We start from the raw sequence: 22,228 nt of genomic DNA on the forward strand, positions 1-22,228 counted from the left end.
TGTTAATTCTATGTAATTTAATTATTTTCGGAAACGTACTGACCCACAATTTCGACGATTATTCGAATAAATTATGTAGTTTTCTACATTACATTGTTGCTCAATGGTTCACGGAAACGCGTTTCAAAAGCGCAAAGGTTTTCATGCCCATTAGGCCGGATCCAAATTAGTCTGCGCAAGGGTGTCAGCGGTACAATTTTATTATCTTATTTATCCAACCGACTTCAATGAAATGAGGAATGCCATCAACACTATAAAAAATGACACTTTGCGAATTTTTTATGTGTGTGTAGCGTATATCATTATCATTCAATCAATTTGTAAATTTATGCTGGGAAACTGATACGTGTTCTGATTTTCTAAGCTCAAAAATTCATTAGTAATCTCAGCTGATTATCGGTTTCGCACCTCCGTTGATTAAAAGCGTACATTTTTGCATTGCTAATTCGGCAAAAAACTAGTTCGGATTTTGTGGTATCTTTAAAGGAAGAAATTAAGATGCGCCTTGACATTCTGCAGTGTACGACCTTCACACTACATTTTGAACGTAACATTGCATTAAAAATTAAGCCTTTTTACACAGCAAAATACAAAATATTGAATTGTTGATATAATTATCTCTGGGTTAAGTTCGTGTTCTTGTATTGAAGTTTCCTTATTCGCTCCGAAATTAAAACATCTAATAATCATAATTTTCTCACCATTTTTCGAGGTAGCTTTTTTAACATTGCAGTTCGAGCTTCTGAATGCTGAGCCGTGACCTTTTCTAGAAGTGCAGTTCTTTTATTCTTGCTAGTATCACGATTATGTTTTTATTCCTTTCATTCGCTTAATCTTTCTTTATAACTGGTTTTACAGCTTTTTTCATATTGTTACCAGTCGCCTACACCCGTAATGATATAATTGACATAATGTTGCCCACAAAAAAGTCATTACGATCGTATGCTTGTTTGAGTGGTGTCACCGTGCAATAAAAAGAAGTTTATTTCTTTCGCAAGCAGCAAATTTTCAAATGTACTATCTTCATAAAAAAGTCATAATTAACTGATGATAGAACATTAAATAAACATTATTGCCGGTGAAGGTTCAAATCATTCTCTTAATTTGTTTTAATGCACTGGATGGTTAATCTCTGAAATTTGTTTTTCTGTGCCATATTGTTTAGTTTTAGTTAAAATTCAAATATATTGAATCGTTTCGTTAGACTGAGTTTGGCCGCGTTTGAAACCACAGAATTGGATTTTTTGTCGTATTGTTCAGTCAGCATATTGTTAGTTTCCTCATATAAACGATCATGATCATTCGAAATGTGACCTACATTAAACTGTCGTAGTAAAAGTTGTAATAGGACGATCATTTTACGAGCTTGGTCAGGGATTTGTGCTATATTCACTTCAACGTTGAGGTCTAAATGACAGGTATACATGATGAACCCTAGTTGAATTCAGGAAAAAAAAAAATAACGAGAATACATATGTAAGGAATACATACATAAATCTGTAAATGTTCCTTTTGAAGTTTTTATTTTTTAAGCCAATCACCCTAAACATTTTTATAGATTTCAGATAGAAAGATGTTTTTCGTTTTTTACTCGACAGTTTACAATATATTTGCATTTTTACGAAAAAAAAAGCCAAATTTAAAAATTTAAAAGACGGACTTACAATCAAAAGTACAAATCGAACAAGGTTTCGCTTATTTATACATGATGATTAAATTTGCAATTGCCCGTTTTTTAATGTTTTTCAGATGGAACACCCTGTATTTATAATATTTGCTAACATGTCTCAATTAAATCTTCTTCTGATATTAGGTTTCTTGGATTTTATACTAGATAACTGTTAGTGGGATTAAAGTTGCTATTTTAGACATGTTTTAAGTTTCTTGTTATCGAGATAAGTCTACAAAGATTAAGAAAACAAGGCAAAATGTAGCCCCGCCCACCCACCCTATTTCAATTCTGATGATTTTTTTTTATTCGTCGTGAGCCAAGAAGGCGGAGCTTATCTGCAAAATTCTTATTTCTCTACGAGAAAAAATGTTTTTGAGTATCCTGTTATTCAAAGAATACTGTGTATATTAAGAAAAAAATAAACCCAAAGATTACGTACCCGCCCCGCTCTCAGTTATCAATTGTGATGAATTATTCATTCGTTGTCAAATCGAAAGATGAGGCTTAATTGCAAGATACATATTTGTCTACAAAAATTTACCATTCTAAACGTGTTGTTTCTTGTTCTGAAAAGACGACTACGTATATTAAGAAAAAAGGCCAAATATAAACCCCGCCCACCCGCCCTATCTCACTTGTAAAATCCTTATTATTTCTCTACAAGAAATTACCATGTAAGACATGCTTTTGAGTATCATGTTATTCAAAGAATACTATGTATATTAAGAAAAAATTAAAGCCAAATGTTAAGCCCCATTAAATAGTAATGAAGTTTTCATTCGTTGACAGACCTAGGGGCGGGGCCTAATTGCAAAATCCATATTTCCTTATAAAAATTTACCATTTTAAACGTGTTTCAAGTTTCTAAGAAAAAAGATCATCACAATTGAGACGGGGTGGGTGGGTGGGATTTATATTTTCCTTTCACGGTACTCAAAAACATGTTATTAATTTCTTGTAAAGAAATAAGTATTTTGCAGTTAAGCTGCTCCCCCTTGATTCACGGCCAATATAAAAAATCATCACAACTGAGATGGGCGGGTGGGCGGGCTTACATTTTGCCTTTTTGTTTTAACATGTGTAGACTTCTTTTCACAATATGAAACTTAAAACATGTTTAAAACGGAAAATTTGATCGATTTGGCAATTAGGCTCCTCCCCATAATTGCAAACTCCATATTTCCTTGCAAGAATGTACCATTTTAACCATGTTCTAAGTTTCTTGTTGTAAAAAGATGGCTATGTATATTAATTTAAAAAAAGTCAAAATATAAGCCCCGCCCACCCACCCTATCTCAATTCTGATGATTTTTTATTCGCCGTAAGCCGAAGGGTGGAGTTAATTGTAAAATCCTTATTTTTCTACGAGAAATTAACATGTGAAATATGTTCTTAAGTAATCGTGTTATACAAAGAAAACTAAATGTATTAATTAAAAAAGAAAACCAAAAGAGAAGCCCCGCCCATCCGTTTCGATCTCAATCGTGATGAATTTTTCATTCAAAATCGATATTTCCCTATACAAATTTACCATTTTAAACATGTTTTAAGTTTCTTGTAGTGGAAAGATAACTACAAATATTAATTTAAAAAAAAGAGGCAAAATGTAGCCTCACGCACTCGCCATATCTCAATTGTGATGATTTTTTTTAATCGTCGGGAGCGGAATTTAATTGCAAAATCCATTTTTCCTTATAAAAATTTACGAATCTGAAAGTGTTTTAAGTTTCTAAGAAAAAAAAATCAGGTGGGCAAGGTTTATATTTTACCTTTTTTTCTTAAAACACATAGTATTCTTTAAACAACACCATACTCAAAAACATGTTTTTAATTTCCTGTAAAGAAATAAATATTTTGCAGTTAAGCTCCGCCTCAATGGTTCACGGCGAAAATAAAAAATCATCACAATTGCGATAGGGCGGGTGGGCGGGCCTACATCGTGCCTTTTTGTTTTAATGTGTGTAGACTTCTTTTGACAACATGAAATTTAAAACATGTTTAAAATGGAAAATTTGTGTAAGGAAATATCGATTTAGCAATTAGGCTCTTGCAAAAATATGTTCTAAGTTTCTTGTTGTGAAAAGATAGCTATGTATATTAAGAAAAAAATGACAAATATAAGCCCCACCCACCCGCCCTATCTCAATTCTGATGATTTTTTTTATTCGTCGTAAGCCGAGGGGCGTAGTTTAATTGTAAAATCCTTATGTTTCTACGATAAATTACCATGCGAAATATGTTCTTAAGTAAATATGATATATATAGAAAACTAAATGTAGTAATTAAAAAAGAAAACCAAAAGAGAAGCTCCACCCATCCTTTTCGATCTCAATCGTGAGGAACTTTTCATTCGTTGTCAGACCGAGGGGCGGAACGTAGTTGCAAAATCAATATTTCCCTATACAGCTTTACCATTTTAACATGTTTTAAGTTTCTTTGAGTGAAAATATGACTACAGATATTAATAAGAAAAAAGGCAAAATGTAGCCCCGCCCACCCGCCCTATCTCAATTGTAATTTTTTTAAAAGATTATCAGGCTGTGTCCTTAAAATCGAAAAAAACTAAAACTAACGAAGAACTTAGAAATATGAAAAATTAATTTTAAGAGTACAGACCAGGAATATTGAAGTTTTAATTTCAGATTTATTCGTTTTGAATTAAGCAAAAAATTTTATTTCTATGTCATTTTTTTTTTGTAAAATAGAAAATACAGTTTTTTTTTTCTCTTGTGAACTCAATCCGGGGACATACTGTAGATTGAGTATGGTAGAAAAAATTCAGTCCTAAAGACGCCATCTTCTGCACTTTATCAGAATAATAGTGTAGTTCGGCGATCCTAAACTGCGCACCATCTATCTGCATATACTTACCTAAACTGCGTATCTACCTCTGGTTCCTAAATTGCCCACCGAGTAGGTAATTACCAGTGTATTGTAAACTTATTAGATCATATAATAAATAGTTACCAACACACCGTGTACTTTCCTTGGGAGAGCCTATGACGACATCCTCCTATCACACATCTCTCTTGTACATAGAGGAATTACAATGAAGCTATCCTTGCCTGATCACTATTTGAATTTTGCGGGCCTAAATTTTAGGAAGTATGTCTGAACATGGTCTGAACTAACTTCGTACGAAAAATGTTGACAGCTTGACTTTATAAATAATTCAGAGTAGATAACGAAAGGAATGGTAAATTATTGGGTACCGATTGTAAACCGTTATGATTACATCATTTAAAATAGGACCTTGGGTCTAAATTCTAAAATTGTTTTTCGTAACAAGAACTTGAAAGAGAGGTTAGAAGAAACATCTGTCAAAAGCGATGTGCTGCGTTGGTGCGGTACAAAGATGGAAGTGAAATAAACATATACAGATGAAATTCATATAACATAGATGACGATGTGGTGATCACATAAGAATTACATTATACGACTCCCCTTGATGTAGAAAACAACAGATAGCTTCATGTCTAGTCACAGCTTTCAGTCTAAGTATTGGTATCTATTTATTATATGATCTAAGACTTTAAAGCGATTGTTGGTAATCTCCAATTTCTGTAGTAAATGAAAAACATAGAGAATTTTATATTTCTGTTTATCTGCATAACCTTAACATTGTACCTAATGCAATCTATGAATACATCGGTTAGTCTACTCATTTATTTTACATTAAACAAATTGTTGCCTCCTTCTAGGACATCTTTTATTCTTACTCTTTCGTTCACATTTTGTAATTTTATATAAGAATGTATTTGAAACTCGTTCAAAACTGCTGCAAAATTATTCAAGGTTGGGTTTTATAATGGGGGTGGTATACCTGTCCCGACCGCCATTGGTGTTTCGGGGTGCAATAAACATTCCAAGTAAATGGTAATTTTAAGAAGTCGTTATGAAGGATTTATCTGATCTGGTGCGCATTTTCGGTAAGGTATGTAGGTACCTGAATGAGGGTGCGGATTCAAAAAGTGTGCAGTTTATGAACACCCGTGTAGTTGTCAAGAGTATGACGAAGATAAAATGTGATTTTTCTAGAAAAAAGTGAGTCCAAAATAAGTAACTTAAAATATAATTTGATTTTAAATAATTTACTGAAATAGAAAGTAGAGCATTCACGTTTTCTGCCGCAAAATCTGACTTTTAAATAAGTGCTAACAGATTAGTGATTTTGGTTACGAAACCTGAACTGAGGAAAAAACTTTGCAACCGACATTTAGAAATTAACCCTTAAACGACGCTTGTATAAATTGTATTTGAAATATGCCGTTAGTTCCAAGTAATAAAAAATAAATATTTTAGTAGTACATCTGTAGGTGTACTTTTTTGTAAAATCTGACAATTTGGTAACGTGGTAAGTCTGAATTGTAATTATTAAAGCTCTACGATCTGACCGTGTGAAAAATAATTTTGATATTGTATACTAAAACGATGGTGGATTTTATTTAACATACATTTTTAAAGTAAAAAAAAGTGTTACATCTTGACATGAAACTTGATTTTACTGAACTCCTAGTTTTTTAATGCAATATAACAAACAACAATACCAAAAAAAATTACGATAAACGTTAACATACCTGATGTAAAAGAAAACTTTCATGGAAAGGAGCTCCAAATGTGATCACCGTGTATAAATAAGTTCAATTTTTATGCGTATTTCAAAGCAAGCTAACTATAAAGTAGTGGAAAATGACAAAGGCGAAAGTTTTTAAATATTTTTTTTTTTTACATAATGGTACTAGGATAAACCTCAATAGACCCATTATCAAAAGAAAGCTTATCTAAAAGACACATTCGGAGATGTTGTAAATACAGACCATAGACCACCAGATTTAATCACCTTGTGTAAATAAATTTACACCTGTATATATTTTGTGTATTCCACAAAAAAAACGAAAAGTATTACGTAGCTACATACTGTAAAACAATGTTTAATATTAAGTGTATAATAACATATTTTAAACATGTTTTTAGTAGTTTTTATGCCTTTTAAGTGTACAAATAACTGCACGTAAGTAAACAAATTGCTGTATTTATAATTGTTTCTAATGAATTGCAAACATGGATAATTTTCTCTTAAAAGATAACGAATGTACAACAACATTTTTATATGTATGTGTTCAAGTAAAACAACGAACACGTGAAGTTGTTGCATGTCATGCTATTTAGTAAATAAATACAATGTTTCTTACGAATTTTCTTTATTTAGAAGCAAATGTCAGAGTTTAATTATTTACTTATACTACCTTAAATGGCTATATTCTTATTTAACCGTCTGCGAATCCGCAACTGTGTTATATTGTTTCTTTATTTTTTGATAAGTAATCTAAATTTTAAGGTAAATACGAAATAAGATTTAAAAAGTTTTCAGAATAACCAGATTATTTTTAAACTAGTATTTCTCTCTCTTTAACAATCTCGATTCGATACCTAGTTTTATCATGAAATTGATCCTATGTTGGATTTCATCGAAAATAAAATGACTGCTTTTTAAAAGCGGCTGCTGGAATTTTCAAACCATAGCTAAGAGTCTGTGGTTTGACCGATTATCAATAATTGGTAATGTGTGCAGAAAATAATATTTTTTCTACTAAAATACAAGGAAGGATAATTTAAAAAGCAAAAAGGACTGTTACCGATTATAACGAAAGTTTTTCAATCGGTTTTGCTATGCTCTTCTAGACTTAGTATTGTGTAGTTTATTTTTTGAAGTACAACACATTGTATATTACATTGTTTTTGACGTTGGATTTATTAATTAAAAAAAAAAACCCTAGTGAATAAATTTCGAGGAAAATATCAACTGTAGCGACACGTATTACTAGAATTAGATCATTGTATTCTAATTATGAGGATATTTGTTGTAAAAAAACCCACACCAGGAATACCCATTTTATAAAATAATGCAAAAACACGCCCAAAGGAACAATAGAAGTTAACCGTCACAACAATACCCACAGTCAAAACTAATGATGGATTAGCTATAATAGTCAATGGCGAGTAGGATTAAATTTGGCATGCATAATTGCATACGTGGGTCATTTTCTGAAAGAAAAGCTGATCACATTATGATGTCATTAAGGAATATTTAAAATGTTTAGCTATCGATAAGAGCCTAAGTGAAATTTGTATCTTCAATTTTCGTAGAATTTTATTCAGATATACCACAACATTGTTTTGGAATATTTATATAATTATGTGTTGCAAATCAGTGACGTCAATGGATAGTCCGAATAAGTTTAGAGAGCTTTCAGGAACTCGTCTTTCGAGAATTAACACAGATGAAATTCTCACAACAGCCTTCATCAAAATGCGAGAAATTGTTATAATTACGTAACTTATTGTTAATGCAGTTCATGACTCATTAGTACTTAAACAAAAATTGTACACTGCACAAGGACATGAATATAAACAGACTGTCGAAGGAGTCTTGAGGAACACCGTGCACAATTATAGCAGTGAGAGCATACTTTTTATCTAGTAGCTATTAAATGGGTCAATGAATTACCAATAAATGAGTTTTTTATGATTGTGGTTTTCACGAAAGTGTTAACTTGTCATAAAAGTGAATCAGGCAGACTTGAATTGTGCTTTAGTAACATATTCCTATGACCTTTTATTAGAGATGCCGTTGTCGCCTACAGTTTGACCTAAGTCTTGGAAATTTATTCCAAAGTTAACTTCCTCCTTATTGAAATTGCATTACTTCCTGCGGTTAACAAAAATTGTCTGACTGACCCTTACCTGTAGATTTTTTAATCTCGTTAACGCCCTTGAAACATCACCAGGGCCCACTAGGTGTTTCGATCGAAAGAAATAAATAGGGCACATCGAACAAGGTTGGTACAGTTTTCGTAGTACGGTACAGCTACATCTCTCCCGGCCAATGTTATAACCCCACCAGAGCGTGCTGGTGCCGGACAATCATTGCTTATTCCACCGTGCCGCAATAACAATAATCAGTTGTCGCGTTCACCTGTTGCTGGCTAAGTGCATCGTGCTCATCGAACGTGATGAAAATCGTACTATAAGTGTGTTCAGACAAATTTTCCGGACTGGTATTGGAGCAGTGCGTATTCTAGGTCGGTTTGGCTGAATTTCATTAGGACCACGAAAAGAGACCGTCTCATAGCATCAATGAACTAGATTTTTAAGTACTCAGGTACCTCCATTATTGGCTGTGGTTAGATCGAAATTGCTTTTTTTCACTAAGGGAAATTTAACAGGACTCTCCCATTACTAGCGAAGTCACGTTAGTTTTTTTTAAGTTCAATTTAACATTTTTTTGTTCCTCGTTCGAGTTGAACGACTGAATACCGTTGCACGTTTGATAGGTCGGAGTCGCCAAAGATATTTACTTTAGAGCACACTACCAAAGCTCAAGGAATTTCGTCGATTAGCTTCTTCCGCTTTTGGCCAAATCATCACGCGACTTCCTCCACTGACTCATCTAACCCTGCACGGTCACGTCTTTACCATTTGGGCCTGATCGGGAGAAATTGTAATTCAATTCATGTCACCGGCGCATTGTATTGTTTGATCGAAAGGGGCGTTGTCAAAAGCAAGGTCAACATTACTATTCTACCATTTCACTTTTATTGTTTTTATCGAAAACCACGTGGTGAAATAATGGAGGTACTGCCAGGCGAAGGACGATTTGTAACTCGGTAATTTGGATTCTCGCAGGGTTCGAAGGGGAGACCTTTCTTTTAAATGATTTATATTGAAAGATGGTATCATCAGGCGTCGTCTGGTGTTTGAAAGACAATCGCTGGATCCCTCTGCAACTATCATCGATAAGACTCCACGGAGTACTAACAGAGGCCCATTGGGCCGCCATCGCCGATTTCTTACAAAGATTCGCAAACAAACAACTCATCTTGCAAGAGAATGGCTTCGCCGAACTTACCGAGAAGCACAAGGAGCTTCTATTCCAGCAGAACACCGCTAACACGGAAGGAAAACTACCAGACTGTAACGTGATAAACCTAGTGGATGATTCTGTTAAAAATGCGCCTGAAAGAAAAACTAGTTTGGGTCAAATCCCCGAAGATAAAGTGGTGGAACAGCCCCGGAGGCCATCCATGCCAGAACTTAGAACTATACGTAGACAATCGAATTTATTTATTAATAATTTATTACCCGAGGAGACTGATAGGAATAAGCAGACTGATAGACATAATCAAAACGACGAATTAGTTCTTAGATTGCTCAAAAAGTACTGCCATTATAGTAGAGACGCTCTCGATGACGAAATCATCAACGCCTTAGACAAAATTCCTGATCCGGATGACGAAACTATGATCAAGCCGAGGATTCGGAAGACTAGCTACGTGCCCAAAGAAGTCGAATTATACGAGAATTGTCACGAATTGCGCGAGAATACACTAGAGAACGAAAGGAACGAACACTTATTGTGGTGGCTGAACCAACAGAACCGCTGCGAAGAGAGCATCACCATACCGTCGACCAGGAAGCTGTCGCAGGCTTCTTCTGGTTTCGAAAGCTTGCCGTCGAGCCGATGCAGCACTAACAGCAGGAAGAGCAGCGTCGATTCCGGTAGCTATTCCGAAAGCGAGGAAAACACCACTCCTTCCGGGCAGTGGCATCGCGTCAAGTGTCATCTCAGCTCGAAAAACGAAAAGCGATTGAAGAAGCAACGCGAAGCTTGGGCCAGGAACAAAAGGAAGCTGAGCGATCCCACGAACGATTCTGAATGTTGTCTTCTCGTCAATCAACCGTGAGTTTCTATTTTTCTCACTGACGATATTTTGTCTCATCTAAATACTATAGAGTGAATTTCATAGACGCGTAAGAAAATATGTGACATAGTTTGGACCTTTTTTTTTAAACATCAATATTTGTGAAAACATACAAGTTACACTAGTCACTGTAAATATTGCCATACTTCGCAGTATTTCCGGTAACGAAAAGGTCATAAGGTATACATTAGTTATCTTTTGTATTCAAATGAATTTCCGGAATCTCTGTAGGACCAAACCGGAAAATATGATTATGCATTACACACGCATAAGCTTAAATTAAAACCTTAATTGTGATTTTTGTTTTGTAATTTTTGCTGAAGTTCTGTATACGAAGTTAACGTTCCACCATTGCATTGCTTAGCTTTCGAGGTAGATGACACCACGGAAAATAAGTCATTATTAATCTTCTTATTAATTAAGGAAAGTCATTTTGTAAAACTTGAAACTGACATTTTTTATTCACAGTACATAATAAAATTTTTAAACGTTTTGACGCTGTAAATTACAAATGCTTACCGGGTATTATCGATCTTCGTGATTTAGCCCCGAATAAAATAAAATAATGGAAACAGTGCAGGAATTTATGTTTTCTATAAAATTACGGTGCATACAAAGTGCGAAAATAGAATAAAACACGTTTTTGTACACCGTTAACAGTAAAAAAAGATTAGACAATTCAATGAAAATCTGTAGACCATAGTTTCGACCTCCTTAAATCTCATCAGTACATGTAGCACAGTTCAGTGTCTATTATTCCAAGGTATGTAACCTTATATGTTTAAAGCAAGAAGACTAAAATACTATTTCACTGAAATTAACCCTGAATTTTTAAAATTGTGAGTATCAGAATTAATTTAATTTGAGAAATTAACACGTAAACAAATGTAAACATTTTACAGACGGAATTCCCATAATAAGAAATATTGTTTTCCAATTAAGGATGCCAAAGACTTTAAAATTAGTTCATTATTATTGTGAAGGTTATCAAAATAAACAAGGTATTTGAAAACCGAGATAGAAATCTGTCTGCATTGAAACAACAAAAAATTGCTACAAATTTATGGAAATGTCACGACTTTTGAATTTCAGTGGTACCACTAATTTAAAATGTCATTTGGGACTTACAAAAAAATTATTTTTTAATGTTCTCGTTTTTAAGAATTTTTCGTGGTGTTTTTAAATCACAGTAAATAGAGAAACAATTGAAGATCTGTTAAAATTTGTTTTTACTTCCCGAGCGTAAGCTATTCCGTCTGTCTGCCTGTCTGTCTTGTCTGTTTGGTGTCTGTATCCATTTTTATTAGACACGTAATCTGAAACTGCTGGACCGATTGTTGTCAAATTTTGTATGTATATTAGAAATATCATGTAGATGCTAACCAAAATTTTGCTAATGGTCCTCACCAACATTTTGATGACGTCATTTCAAAGAATTCTATGTTGTATTTCGGTTTTTTTTCTTTTATTTTTGTCTCTCTCTTTTTCTTTCGCAGTGTGTAATATCTAAGTTTATGACGTCATGACAATTTTTTTATTGATGAAATTATTCCACTTTCTCGATAAGGTGAGAATACGCTCCTCTTTATTAAAAAAACCTTCTCGGGGGCACCAAAAGTATTTTTTTAAGAATACGAAACCTTCTCGGGGATCGCAATTGTCTTTTTTAAAAATGTAAAACCTTCTCGGGGGCCTTAAATGTCTTTTTTTTAAGAATGTGAAACCTTCTCAGGGGCCCCAAATGTCTTTTTTTTAAGAATGTGAAACCTTCTCAGGGGTCCCAACTGTCCTTTTTTAAAGAAGGCGAAACCTTCTCGGGGGACCCAATTGTCTTTTTTATGTGAAACCTTCTCCGGGGTTCCAACTGTCTTTTTTAAAATTGTAAAACCTTCTCGGGGCCCCAAAAATATATTTTTTTTTAATGCGCAACCTTCTCTGGGATTCCAATTGTTTTTTTTTTTATGCAAAACCTTCTCGGGAGTACCAACTGTCTTTTTTAAAAATGTCGAACCTTCTCGAGGGCCACAACTGTGTTTTTTTTAAGAATGTGGAACCTTCTTGGGGGCCCCAAATGTCTCTTTTTTAAGAATGTGAAACCTTCTCAGGGGCCCCAACTGCCCTTTTTTAAAGAAAGCGAAACCTTCTCGTGGTCCCAAGTGTCTTTTTAAAAATATTAAATCTTCGGGCTTCCAACTGTCTTTTAAGAAGGTAAAACTTTTTTTTTATTATACTGTGACTAGTACCTATATTCTATATTGTTTTTACTCCATAGAGGTTATCACGCAAAATCAAATTTTATAATTTTTCAGATAAGCAGTATTTGTTGGACTGTAGTCAGAAGCGAGGGAAGTTCTGTCGAAATAACTTTCTACCAATTTTTTATTTTCGGTATATTTTCAAGATTACAATATTCTCCGTTAAGGAATGTATTGATCTTAAAAAAAAAGTTCACGTTAGTTCTGATTAAAAAAAAATCATTTTAAATAAAAACAAATTTTTATCATAAAAGCACGTTACTATAGCTTTAAATAAAAAAAAACTCCAGCCACGTTAAATTCGAAAGAGTTTTAAGATTGATTACGAAAGCCAGTGTCAAAGGAGTCTTAATTGAAAAATCTATATAAATTCGTAATGAACAAAGTTTGAAATTTCACTTAAAATGAGACTAAATATTACATTTTTACTTCCCGAGTGTAAGCTACGGAAGTATAGTAATTGACTCAATCGGCCTATTTGCCAGTGTTTGTTTTCTCGACGTTTAGTGATCTCTATAGTACGAAAAAAGTGTGTCTGTCTGTCTGGCGTCTGTGTCGATTTTTATTAGACACGTAATCTCCGAAACTACTGGATCGTTTGTTGTTAAATTTTGTACGTATATTAAGAATATATGTATGTTGTCTCAGTAGTCTTTATGGGGTTCAAAGAAGTCCTTTTTTAGTGTGAACGATGGATAGAACCAGAAAGCAAGAGATACCTAAGACTTGAAATAAGAAAAATTTTTCTACACATCTTTCTAATCTCTTTCACTAACGCGACAACGCTCCTCCTTAACGTGATTCGCGTCTCGTCAGTGCACCAGAATTAATGTAACATCCAGTGAGGTCGATGCATTAAAGCATCGCAGTTATTGTGGAAATCATTCTCAAATGTCTGTATAATTTACCACAATAAGTAGCTCGAAGACGGCGTCGTGGCTTAATCATGAGTATTGGAATGTTGTTCTGTATGTGGGGTGCCTTTCAGTACAAAGCAACGATATTCAAAGTTCTTATGATTGTTTTGAAACATAATTGTTATTGCTATTGTTACTAAAAATATTAACGCTTGCTTCCTTTTCATTTGAAGTCACGACATGCTACGGCATTTAACATCTCGAAACCAGATTTTACTGATTTATTCTTACTCAAGAGCCATCAAACACTGGCTATCTATCAAAAAATACTCAAATAAAACAGAACTCTTATAGGGGATAGACACATGAATTCAAGTCTACAATGTTCATAAAGTCTAAAATTTCACAACAATCAGTCCAATAGTTTTGAAAAAATTATCCATCGAATAAAACTGCCAACAGACGATACACACATAGTAATGGCAGACATAATTGTTCATACTCATACACATATTATGAACCCTTGAGAAAACATTAAATTGAACCCGATTACAAAATCGACGCCGATGCAGCATCGTTTTGTTTTTCGTAGCCGGATGTGTCCGACAAACAAACAGCACAAAATCGTAATCGACGAACTTGTCTAGAGAAACAGCTACGCCATCTTTTATGTGTATTAAAAGCTGCGTAAAAATCCCGACCGATTCCGGCTGAAAAACTAGCGCGAATCGTTCGTTTTATTTTCAGTCGACTTTCTCATGTGATTACTGGCGAATAAAACACCAAGTAATGACGGTATTTTACTGCCGACAGCGTCTGACTATTCCGGCGGTGGCGCCGGCCGACTCTCCGGGCTGTTACTTTTCCATTCTTTCTCTTCAATTACGAAATGTCAATTTCGATCAGCGTGCCTTTCCAACGAGCACGAAGAAAAAGAAATGCACGCGAATTCCCGTGTTCACGTCTGGGCGCTGCGGTCATGGGGGGCCTAGTCGACGCTTCATTTGCATTAATATTTATCGTGCTATTTGGTTTCTGCAAATTCTGGTACGTGATGACGGTATTGATGGGATACAGAGAAACTAATTTGAAAATGGTTAACCTTCGTACATACGAAGCAGAATTTCGAGTTAGTAACACGATCTTATGTAAGATTCTTTTTTGAATTCTTCCTTGTTCTTGCGTAATTTTAGATGAATGCAATCCAGACCAGATGGCAAACGGTAGCTGTAACGAAACGTAACCTTGTTACGTTTTGGACGAAGCATTGACAATAAAAATGAGCTGAAAATGCTGCTGCGAACACCGTAATTAGTCTTTAATAAATTGGTTGTAAAAGAGCGCTTTCTTAATGTTTCTTGGATACAGTGCTTGACTCACTTTTGCAGATAGGAATTACGTGGTGCGGTAAGAACTTTCGCACGATAGGTTTCGCAGAATTTAGAAAACAGGAGATTATTTACCTGTTGGGAGGAAAGCTCAAGTGTTAACACATTAACAGGTTATAGTCATTAAGCCGATGAGTCTTACGATCGAGATCTCGACCATAAAAATATAAACTTGTTCAACAGATTTTGAGAAATGTGTTAATTTTAACACCGTTTTGTATCACACTTAATAAACATGAATTCATTCATGAATATTTATATAGACGAAGAAAATGTATGTGATGTTCAGGAAACAAAATCTAATAACTTTTATAGGAGATTTGTTTTCCCATAGTAGCTTGCTGTTTTTCAAGCAAAAATTAAAGGGTCTGTCAATGAATACAGCAATATTCAAATATTTTGCAAAAGCTTTGTATAGATCTACAACTGCAACTGCAACTTGTTAGATGTCACACAACAACTTCTCAGTTGTTGTTTCTACAGGGTTCCTATAAATGATTATAGGATCGAAGTAGGTCATGAACAGGTGCCGCCTCTCAGTTTTGGACCTTACTAAATTCCCAAGGACGCACGACAAATACTATAAATAAGCATCTGTATAACTACTTAGATCAACGAGAATTACTGTAATTCATACTTGAAAAACGTTAAAACAACAAAAACGACGACTTTAAATGACAAGTAAGAACTATTATAATGAGGCATAATTTTAGCGAAGCGGGATTTTTGAAATCTATGGCTAATTACGCCCTTAGAATCATTTATAAAAACTCTCTAGTTTCCAACATACAAAGGGTTAGGGGAAATTAGTTTAGGTATCAATGATTCCAACTCCAAAACTATGCATTAATATACTATGACATTACCATTAGAAATGCAATACCGAGAAATAACAACTATTTTAAGTTGGTTTTATTGTCATTTAACTTATTAATCTCAAGTTAATAAAGTTAAAATTTCAACCATAAGAAACAACAAACAAAGGAAAAAATTAATAGTGCCCCTGGCGACCCCCATTTTGAATACATTCGTTGATACGTCTGGACATCGATTCCAGTCTTCGTCCCAAGCAACTTGAATTTGCTGCTGTAGTAGACCGAAGGTCTATGGAGGATTTTGTAATATCGTTAGTTAATATATATTCTTCTTTAGAGTGAGAGTGGCAGCTAATAGAACTTAGCCCTTGAAACAATAATAATACTGCTTCTCTGAAAAATTATAAAATTTGGCGCCCTCGAGAAGGTTCTACATTTTAAAAAAAGAAAATTGGGACCTTCGAGAAGGTTTCACAGTAAAAAGGTTTTATATTTTTAAAAAAGGTATTTGGGATCCCCGAGAAGGTTCTACATTTTTAAAAAAGACAATTCGGACCCCCGAGGTTTCACATTTTCGAAAAACGACAGTTTGGGTTGAGACCCCTAAGGTTTCACATTCTAAAAAAAGTTAGTCCAAATTTGTTTCGTTAAAACTTCCTTCGCTCCTACAGTACTTTTTTCTACAGGCGTATGAGTAAGCATTAGATTCACCCACCTACTTGATTCTAGTGACTGCGGTTAACATTATTCAGTCTTATTTTCGTAAGTAGTACCCCCACCCACCCTCTATTTTCGCAAAAAGTGTCATTTGCCAAATTCAGTCTTATCTTATGAGGTACTAGCCCCACCCACCCACCCACTGCCTTCTTACAGAATGTCTTTTGCCAAAATCAGTCTTATCTTATCAGGTAGTAGCCCCACCCACCCACCCACTGTCTTCTGACAGAATCTCTTTTGCCAAAATCAGCCTTTTCTTAGCAAGTGCTAGCTCCGCCCACCCGCCCAATTTTCATTCGGAGCAGATAAAATTAATCAGTGAACTAGAGGTGGGGTGGTTGGGGGGTTCTAATACTTGCCAAGATAAGGACTGATTTTGCCAAATAATATATGTACTCTCTACCCTTCATTTTCTTAGAGGGTATGTGATTTGCCAAAATCAGTCTTATCTTAGCAAGTACTAGCCCCGCCCACCCACCCTCTCTTTTCTTGGAAGCTATGTCATTTGCCAAAGTCAATCTTATTTTAGCAGGTAGTATAAAGTCCCGGAACGATTGAATAAGTTTGTTATTTGAAAAGCTTTTCTTTGGAAATTTTGTCTGGATATATAGTTAAACATAGCGACTTGATTACAACATATGTTTCCTTTTTTTATCGCTTTCGGTTTAACACATAAGGCCGCCTACTTTTTTTTAATGGAACACCCAGATTTTTTTAAGATTTTCAGATGCAGAATAAACTAATTTCAGAAATTATCAACATGTTTATTTCTGCTGATACAAAAAATTGGAAAAAGATCACAAAAAACACCTAATATTGTAAAATCACGTGATTTTTGAAAATACTAATAAATAATACACTATGAGTTTGTTTTCGCGTGTTATTGGTTGCGTTTAAACAAAAATAAATTTAAAAACCACCCCCTTCTGAAGTGTGCATGTTACGCTACTGACTGACAGTCCGTTGTCAGATTCTGATGACTCAAGTGTTTAGAAATTTGTCTGATTTGAATAAGAGTGTCTTCTCAAAGCAGGACTAAAATTATTAATTAAACCACAATCGAACAAAATGTTCTGAATATTATAACAATTATTTTACCATCATATCCCATATATCTTCGATAGGATTTAAATCGGGAAATCTGTGGGGCCGGGGCAAAACATTCAAGTGTCAAAATAAAAGACGGACTTTTTTATCAGAACATTCTTCATGAACATAATATTAAATAAAAATTGGTTAAGCATAAATCGTTACTTTTCAGTGTTGAATTTCTAATGTCATTTAGCATGTTGTTGCAGATGACGTAAATGTTTACATCTGACAAATAAAAAATATTGATGATATGATGTTGTTAGAGTTATAAAAATATTAGTTCGGTTTTTTTATGTATTTACAAAAATTGATCGAAGGTTATTTCGACAGAACATCCCTCGCCCTTATAGTATACTTCGACAAATCTAGCTCTTTTAAAAAATTATAAATATTGATTTTACGATTTTCCTTTTGAAATAACCTCTATAAAGTAAAAACCAGCGGCAAGAATAACACCCCCGCAGCCCCCGAGCCGTACGAACAATATAAAATATATTTAAAGAACTTAACTAAAGGGATAAAATGTCCTTCAGTACTAGGTAATAGCAATCTGAAGCTCAAGTCATTTACTTTTATACATCGAAAAAATGTCACGTAGAAATTAGTTTGATTTGGACGGGTTTGTTATCTCAAAACAAAGGACTGAAATTATTAATTAAACCACAATCGAACAAAATGTTATGAATGTTATAATTCTTATTTTATCATTATTATATTCTCGTGCGTATTCTCACATTTTCGAGAAAATGAGGTGACTCGTTTTTAATTTGACCAATAAATAATTGTTATGATGTACACAATGCGAGAGAAAAAGAGAGAAAAAAAAAAGAAAAAATGAAAGGCCATGTCGGGCATTGAACCCGGGACCTCCGGTCCGAAATTCATACTTTTATCGACTAGACCACGATCGGGATGTGTTACGCTAATGGTAAACTATTATTATACCGTGTATTGCAAAAATTTGGACGGTTAGGGGAAAAACTCAAAGCGGATTCGTACCCCACACGTATAGGAGTATATTGTTGTATAACAGTTACATCAAATAATGATAGAATTCTTTGAAATGACGTCGTCAAATTGTTCGTGGGGATGAAAAGGAGAGAAATCGAGATTTATAAAAAAAGAAAAAGTAAATAATTAATCGACAAAAATTATTTTCCAAAATTTTTATCCGGCTCACATGATTTTTCACGTTTGGCGATATCATAAACACAAAAAATTGGTCTAAAGAGTTTAGACAGTACTTCCCTCGCTGTCGGAAACTTGACGACTGCATGCCTATTGTGTTTTTTCTCATTACATTTTTGTAGTGGGAATTTAAAAAAAAAATGCGATGACGTCATCAACATTTTTGCAAGGACACGTATAACAGTTTGGGATAGATGTAGTGTAATACTAAGAATAAAATTATTATATTCTCAAATTTTCAGGAAAATGAATTGGGTCGTTTTGAATATTGATTTGTAATAATCAATAAAATAACGAAACAATTTACTCACGTATACGTATCCCAGGCAGCTGAAAATCGTGTATGTATAAACATTCTTAATTTAAGATAACAGGCGTAACAGCATACTTGAGAGTCAAACAGAGAAACTGTAAACAAAACGACCATCGGTTTTATTGCTTCGACTTCCGCTTATTATATAAAACATTGGGTTTTATTTTAATTCTTGACGGTGAAATTCACAATTGGTTGATTATAAACATGTCTATTTCACATTCGCGGAACCAAGTGAACGCATAAAACAAATGCAGGTCTGTAATGTTAAAGTCGATGTAAATAAGCATGCTACCCTTATGTTTCAACCGAGTTTTTCCTTTAACAAATGTTTTGTCTACCAAATTGGGTTGGTTGGGGTGTAATACTAATAATAAGTGTTGCCTTTAATTTAATCAATAAAATAAATTGACTTCATTAATTTTTTTGAACCACCTCTTAAGAAAATCTAAAAAATATGAATGGAATGATAAATCACAAGTACAAACTCATCATATTTTTTGCATTTTAGATAGGATTTATTCAGCAAAATTTAAGGGTGACGTCATCAATTTTTTTTAGGAGGGATGAACAAATACATTTTGAACAAAAGTTTACCATGCTTATAATAACTTTAGAATATTCCCAAGATTTCAAAGCATTCGGTTTTGTAATTCCTGATTAAATCGATAAAATAAATTCACGCCTTCATTAATTTTTTTGAGTCACCCTGCATATGCAAATCCAAAATTATGAATGGAATGATAAATTACAAGTACAGGCTCATCATATTTTGTACATTTTAGATATGATTTATTCGGCAAACTTTCGAGCTGACGTCATCAAGTTTTTGGAGGGGATAAGCAAATATATTTTGACTAAACATTTATTATGCTCTTTATGACCTTAAAACATCTGCAAGATTTCAGAGCATTCGGTTTTGTAGTTCCTGATTAAATCAATAAAATATATTTACGCATTCATTAATTTTTTTGAGTCACCCTGTATATGCAAATCCAAAAAATATGAATGGAGTGATAGATCACAAGTACAGACTCATCATATTTTTACAGTTTAGATAGGATTTATTCGGCAAACTTTCGAGCTGACGTCATCAATTTTTTGGAGGAGATAAGCAAATATATTTTGACTAAACATTTATTATGCTCTTTATAACCTTAAAACATCTGCAAGATTTCAAAGCATTCGGTTTTGTAGTTTGAGTAAATCAGTAAAATAAATTTACGCATTCATTAATTTTTTTGAGTCACCCTGTATATGCAAATCCAAAAAATATGAATGGAGTGATAGATCACAAGTACAGACTGATCATATTTTGTGCATTTTAGATATGATATATTCGGCAAATTTTCGAGCTGACGTCATCAAGTTTTTGGAGGGGATAAGCAAATATATTTTGACTAAACATTTAATATGCTCTTTATAACCTTAAAACATCTGCAAGATGTCAGAGCATTCTGTTTTGTAGTTCCTGATTAAATCAATAAAATATATTTGCGCATTCATTATTTTTTTTGAGTCACTCTGTATATGCAAATCCAAAAAATATGAATGGAGTGATAAATGACAAGTACAGGCTCATCATGTTTTGTACATTTTAGATATAATTTATTCGGCAAACTTTCGAGCTGACGTCATCAAGTTTTTGGAGGGGATAAGCAAATATATTTTGACTAAACATTTATTATGCTCTTTATAACCTTAAAACATCTGCAAGATGTCAGAGCATTCCGTTTTGTAGTTCCTGATTAAATCAATAAAATATATTTGCGCATTCATTATTTTTTTTGAGTCACTCTGTATATGCAAATCCAAAAAATATGAATGGAGTGATAAATGACAAGTACAGGCTCATCACATTTTGTACATTTTAGATATGATTTATTCGGCAAATTTTCGAGCTGACGTCATCAAGTTTTTGGAGGGGATAAGCAAATATATTTTGACTAAACATTTATTATGCTCTTTATGACCTTAAAACATCTGCAAGATTTCAGAGCATTCAGTTTTGTAGTTCCTGATTAAATCAATAAAATATATTTACGCATTCATTAATTTTTTTGAGTCACCCTGCATATGCAAATCCAAAAAATATGAATGGAGTGATAGATCACAAGTACTCATCATATTTTGTACATTTTAGATATGATTTATTCCACAAACTTTTGAGCTGACGTCATCAAGTTTTTGGAGGGGATAAGCAAATATTTTTTGACTAAAGATTTATGATGCTCTTTATAGCCTTAAAACATCTGCAACATTTCAAAGCATTCTGGTTAGCAGATTAAAAATTAAATTTCAAAATGTTGTTTTATAATTTTGATTTTTTTTCCAAAAATCTGGACGTTTCGGGTGAAAAGTCGATTCAGAGTTGTAAACTACATGTGTAGGACTATGTTATTTTATACAATTGAAAACCCATTTACTATTTACAATTTTGAAGTGACGTCATCGCTTTAGTGGTGGGGATGATTCGACAAATTTTGGTTAGCGTTTTACCATCTACATGATATTCTTAATATAAGTACAAAATTTCACAACAATCGGTCGAGTACTTTCGGAGATTATCTGTCTAATAAAAATCCGGGACAACAGACGGACAGACGGACGGACAGACGGACAGACGGACAGACGGACAGACGGACAGACAGACGGAAATGGGAGACCTATTTCTTCGTCTTCTAGGGGTCATGAAAGATCGAGAAAACGTAAAAGTAGAGAGTCGGCCGACGGACTCGATTACAATACTTCCTTTGCTTACGCTCGGGAAGTAAAAATAGTTCTAATCTAATGAGATTACAATAAATAGCAAACTAAACGAAAATAAAACTGTTCTACATTACTTATTATCTCAGGAATTACATAAATTCACTTTGTATTCAAGTTCTTAGATCTTCGTTATCCCCAGATCTGCTTCAGTATATTCGTCATTTAAGGTAACTTCAAAACAAAGTTTAATGTTCTTAAGTTGGAAAATCTAGGTATCTATTCTATTATTCAGTCTTCGGCATAGTGGAAGTGATGCTCATTGGCGTCCGATCGCCAGCGTTGTTGCAGTCGTGGCCTACAACTTCGGGAATTTCTAATAAAAATTACTACTTTTTGTAGGTTTTTCTCAGTTATAGGTACGAGTTCTCCTAGATGTTAAAATTGCTCTAGAAATTAAAAA

The 22,228-nt window shown here is 33.8% G+C and overlaps 1 protein-coding gene across 2 annotated transcripts in view; it reads left to right on the top strand.

Moving 5' to 3' along the window:
* Src42a (Src oncogene at 42A) overlaps positions 1-22,228 on the top strand; it is a 78,369-nt gene that overhangs the window by 20,847 nt on the left and 35,294 nt on the right. The window contains exons 1-2 of one of the 2 annotated variants that reach the window (XM_064066058.1): positions 8,633-8,754; positions 9,359-10,412. The exons of the other annotated variant lie outside the window; for it this stretch is intronic. Coding sequence (XP_063922128.1) covers positions 9,403-10,412 — 1,010 coding nt within the window. The 5' untranslated portion in view covers positions 8,633-8,754; positions 9,359-9,402. Of the gene's footprint in view, positions 1-8,632; positions 8,755-9,358; positions 10,413-22,228 lie in introns of those variants that run through there. 2 annotated transcript variants of the gene reach the window in all.

The sequence above is a fragment of the Zophobas morio genome, unplaced genomic scaffold, assembly GCF_036711695.1.
Source record: "Zophobas morio isolate AGI-343-1 ecotype UQ-CSIRO unplaced genomic scaffold, CSIRO_AGI_Zmor_V1 ptg000026l, whole genome shotgun sequence".
Lineage (NCBI taxonomy): Eukaryota > Metazoa > Arthropoda > Insecta > Coleoptera > Tenebrionidae > Zophobas > Zophobas morio.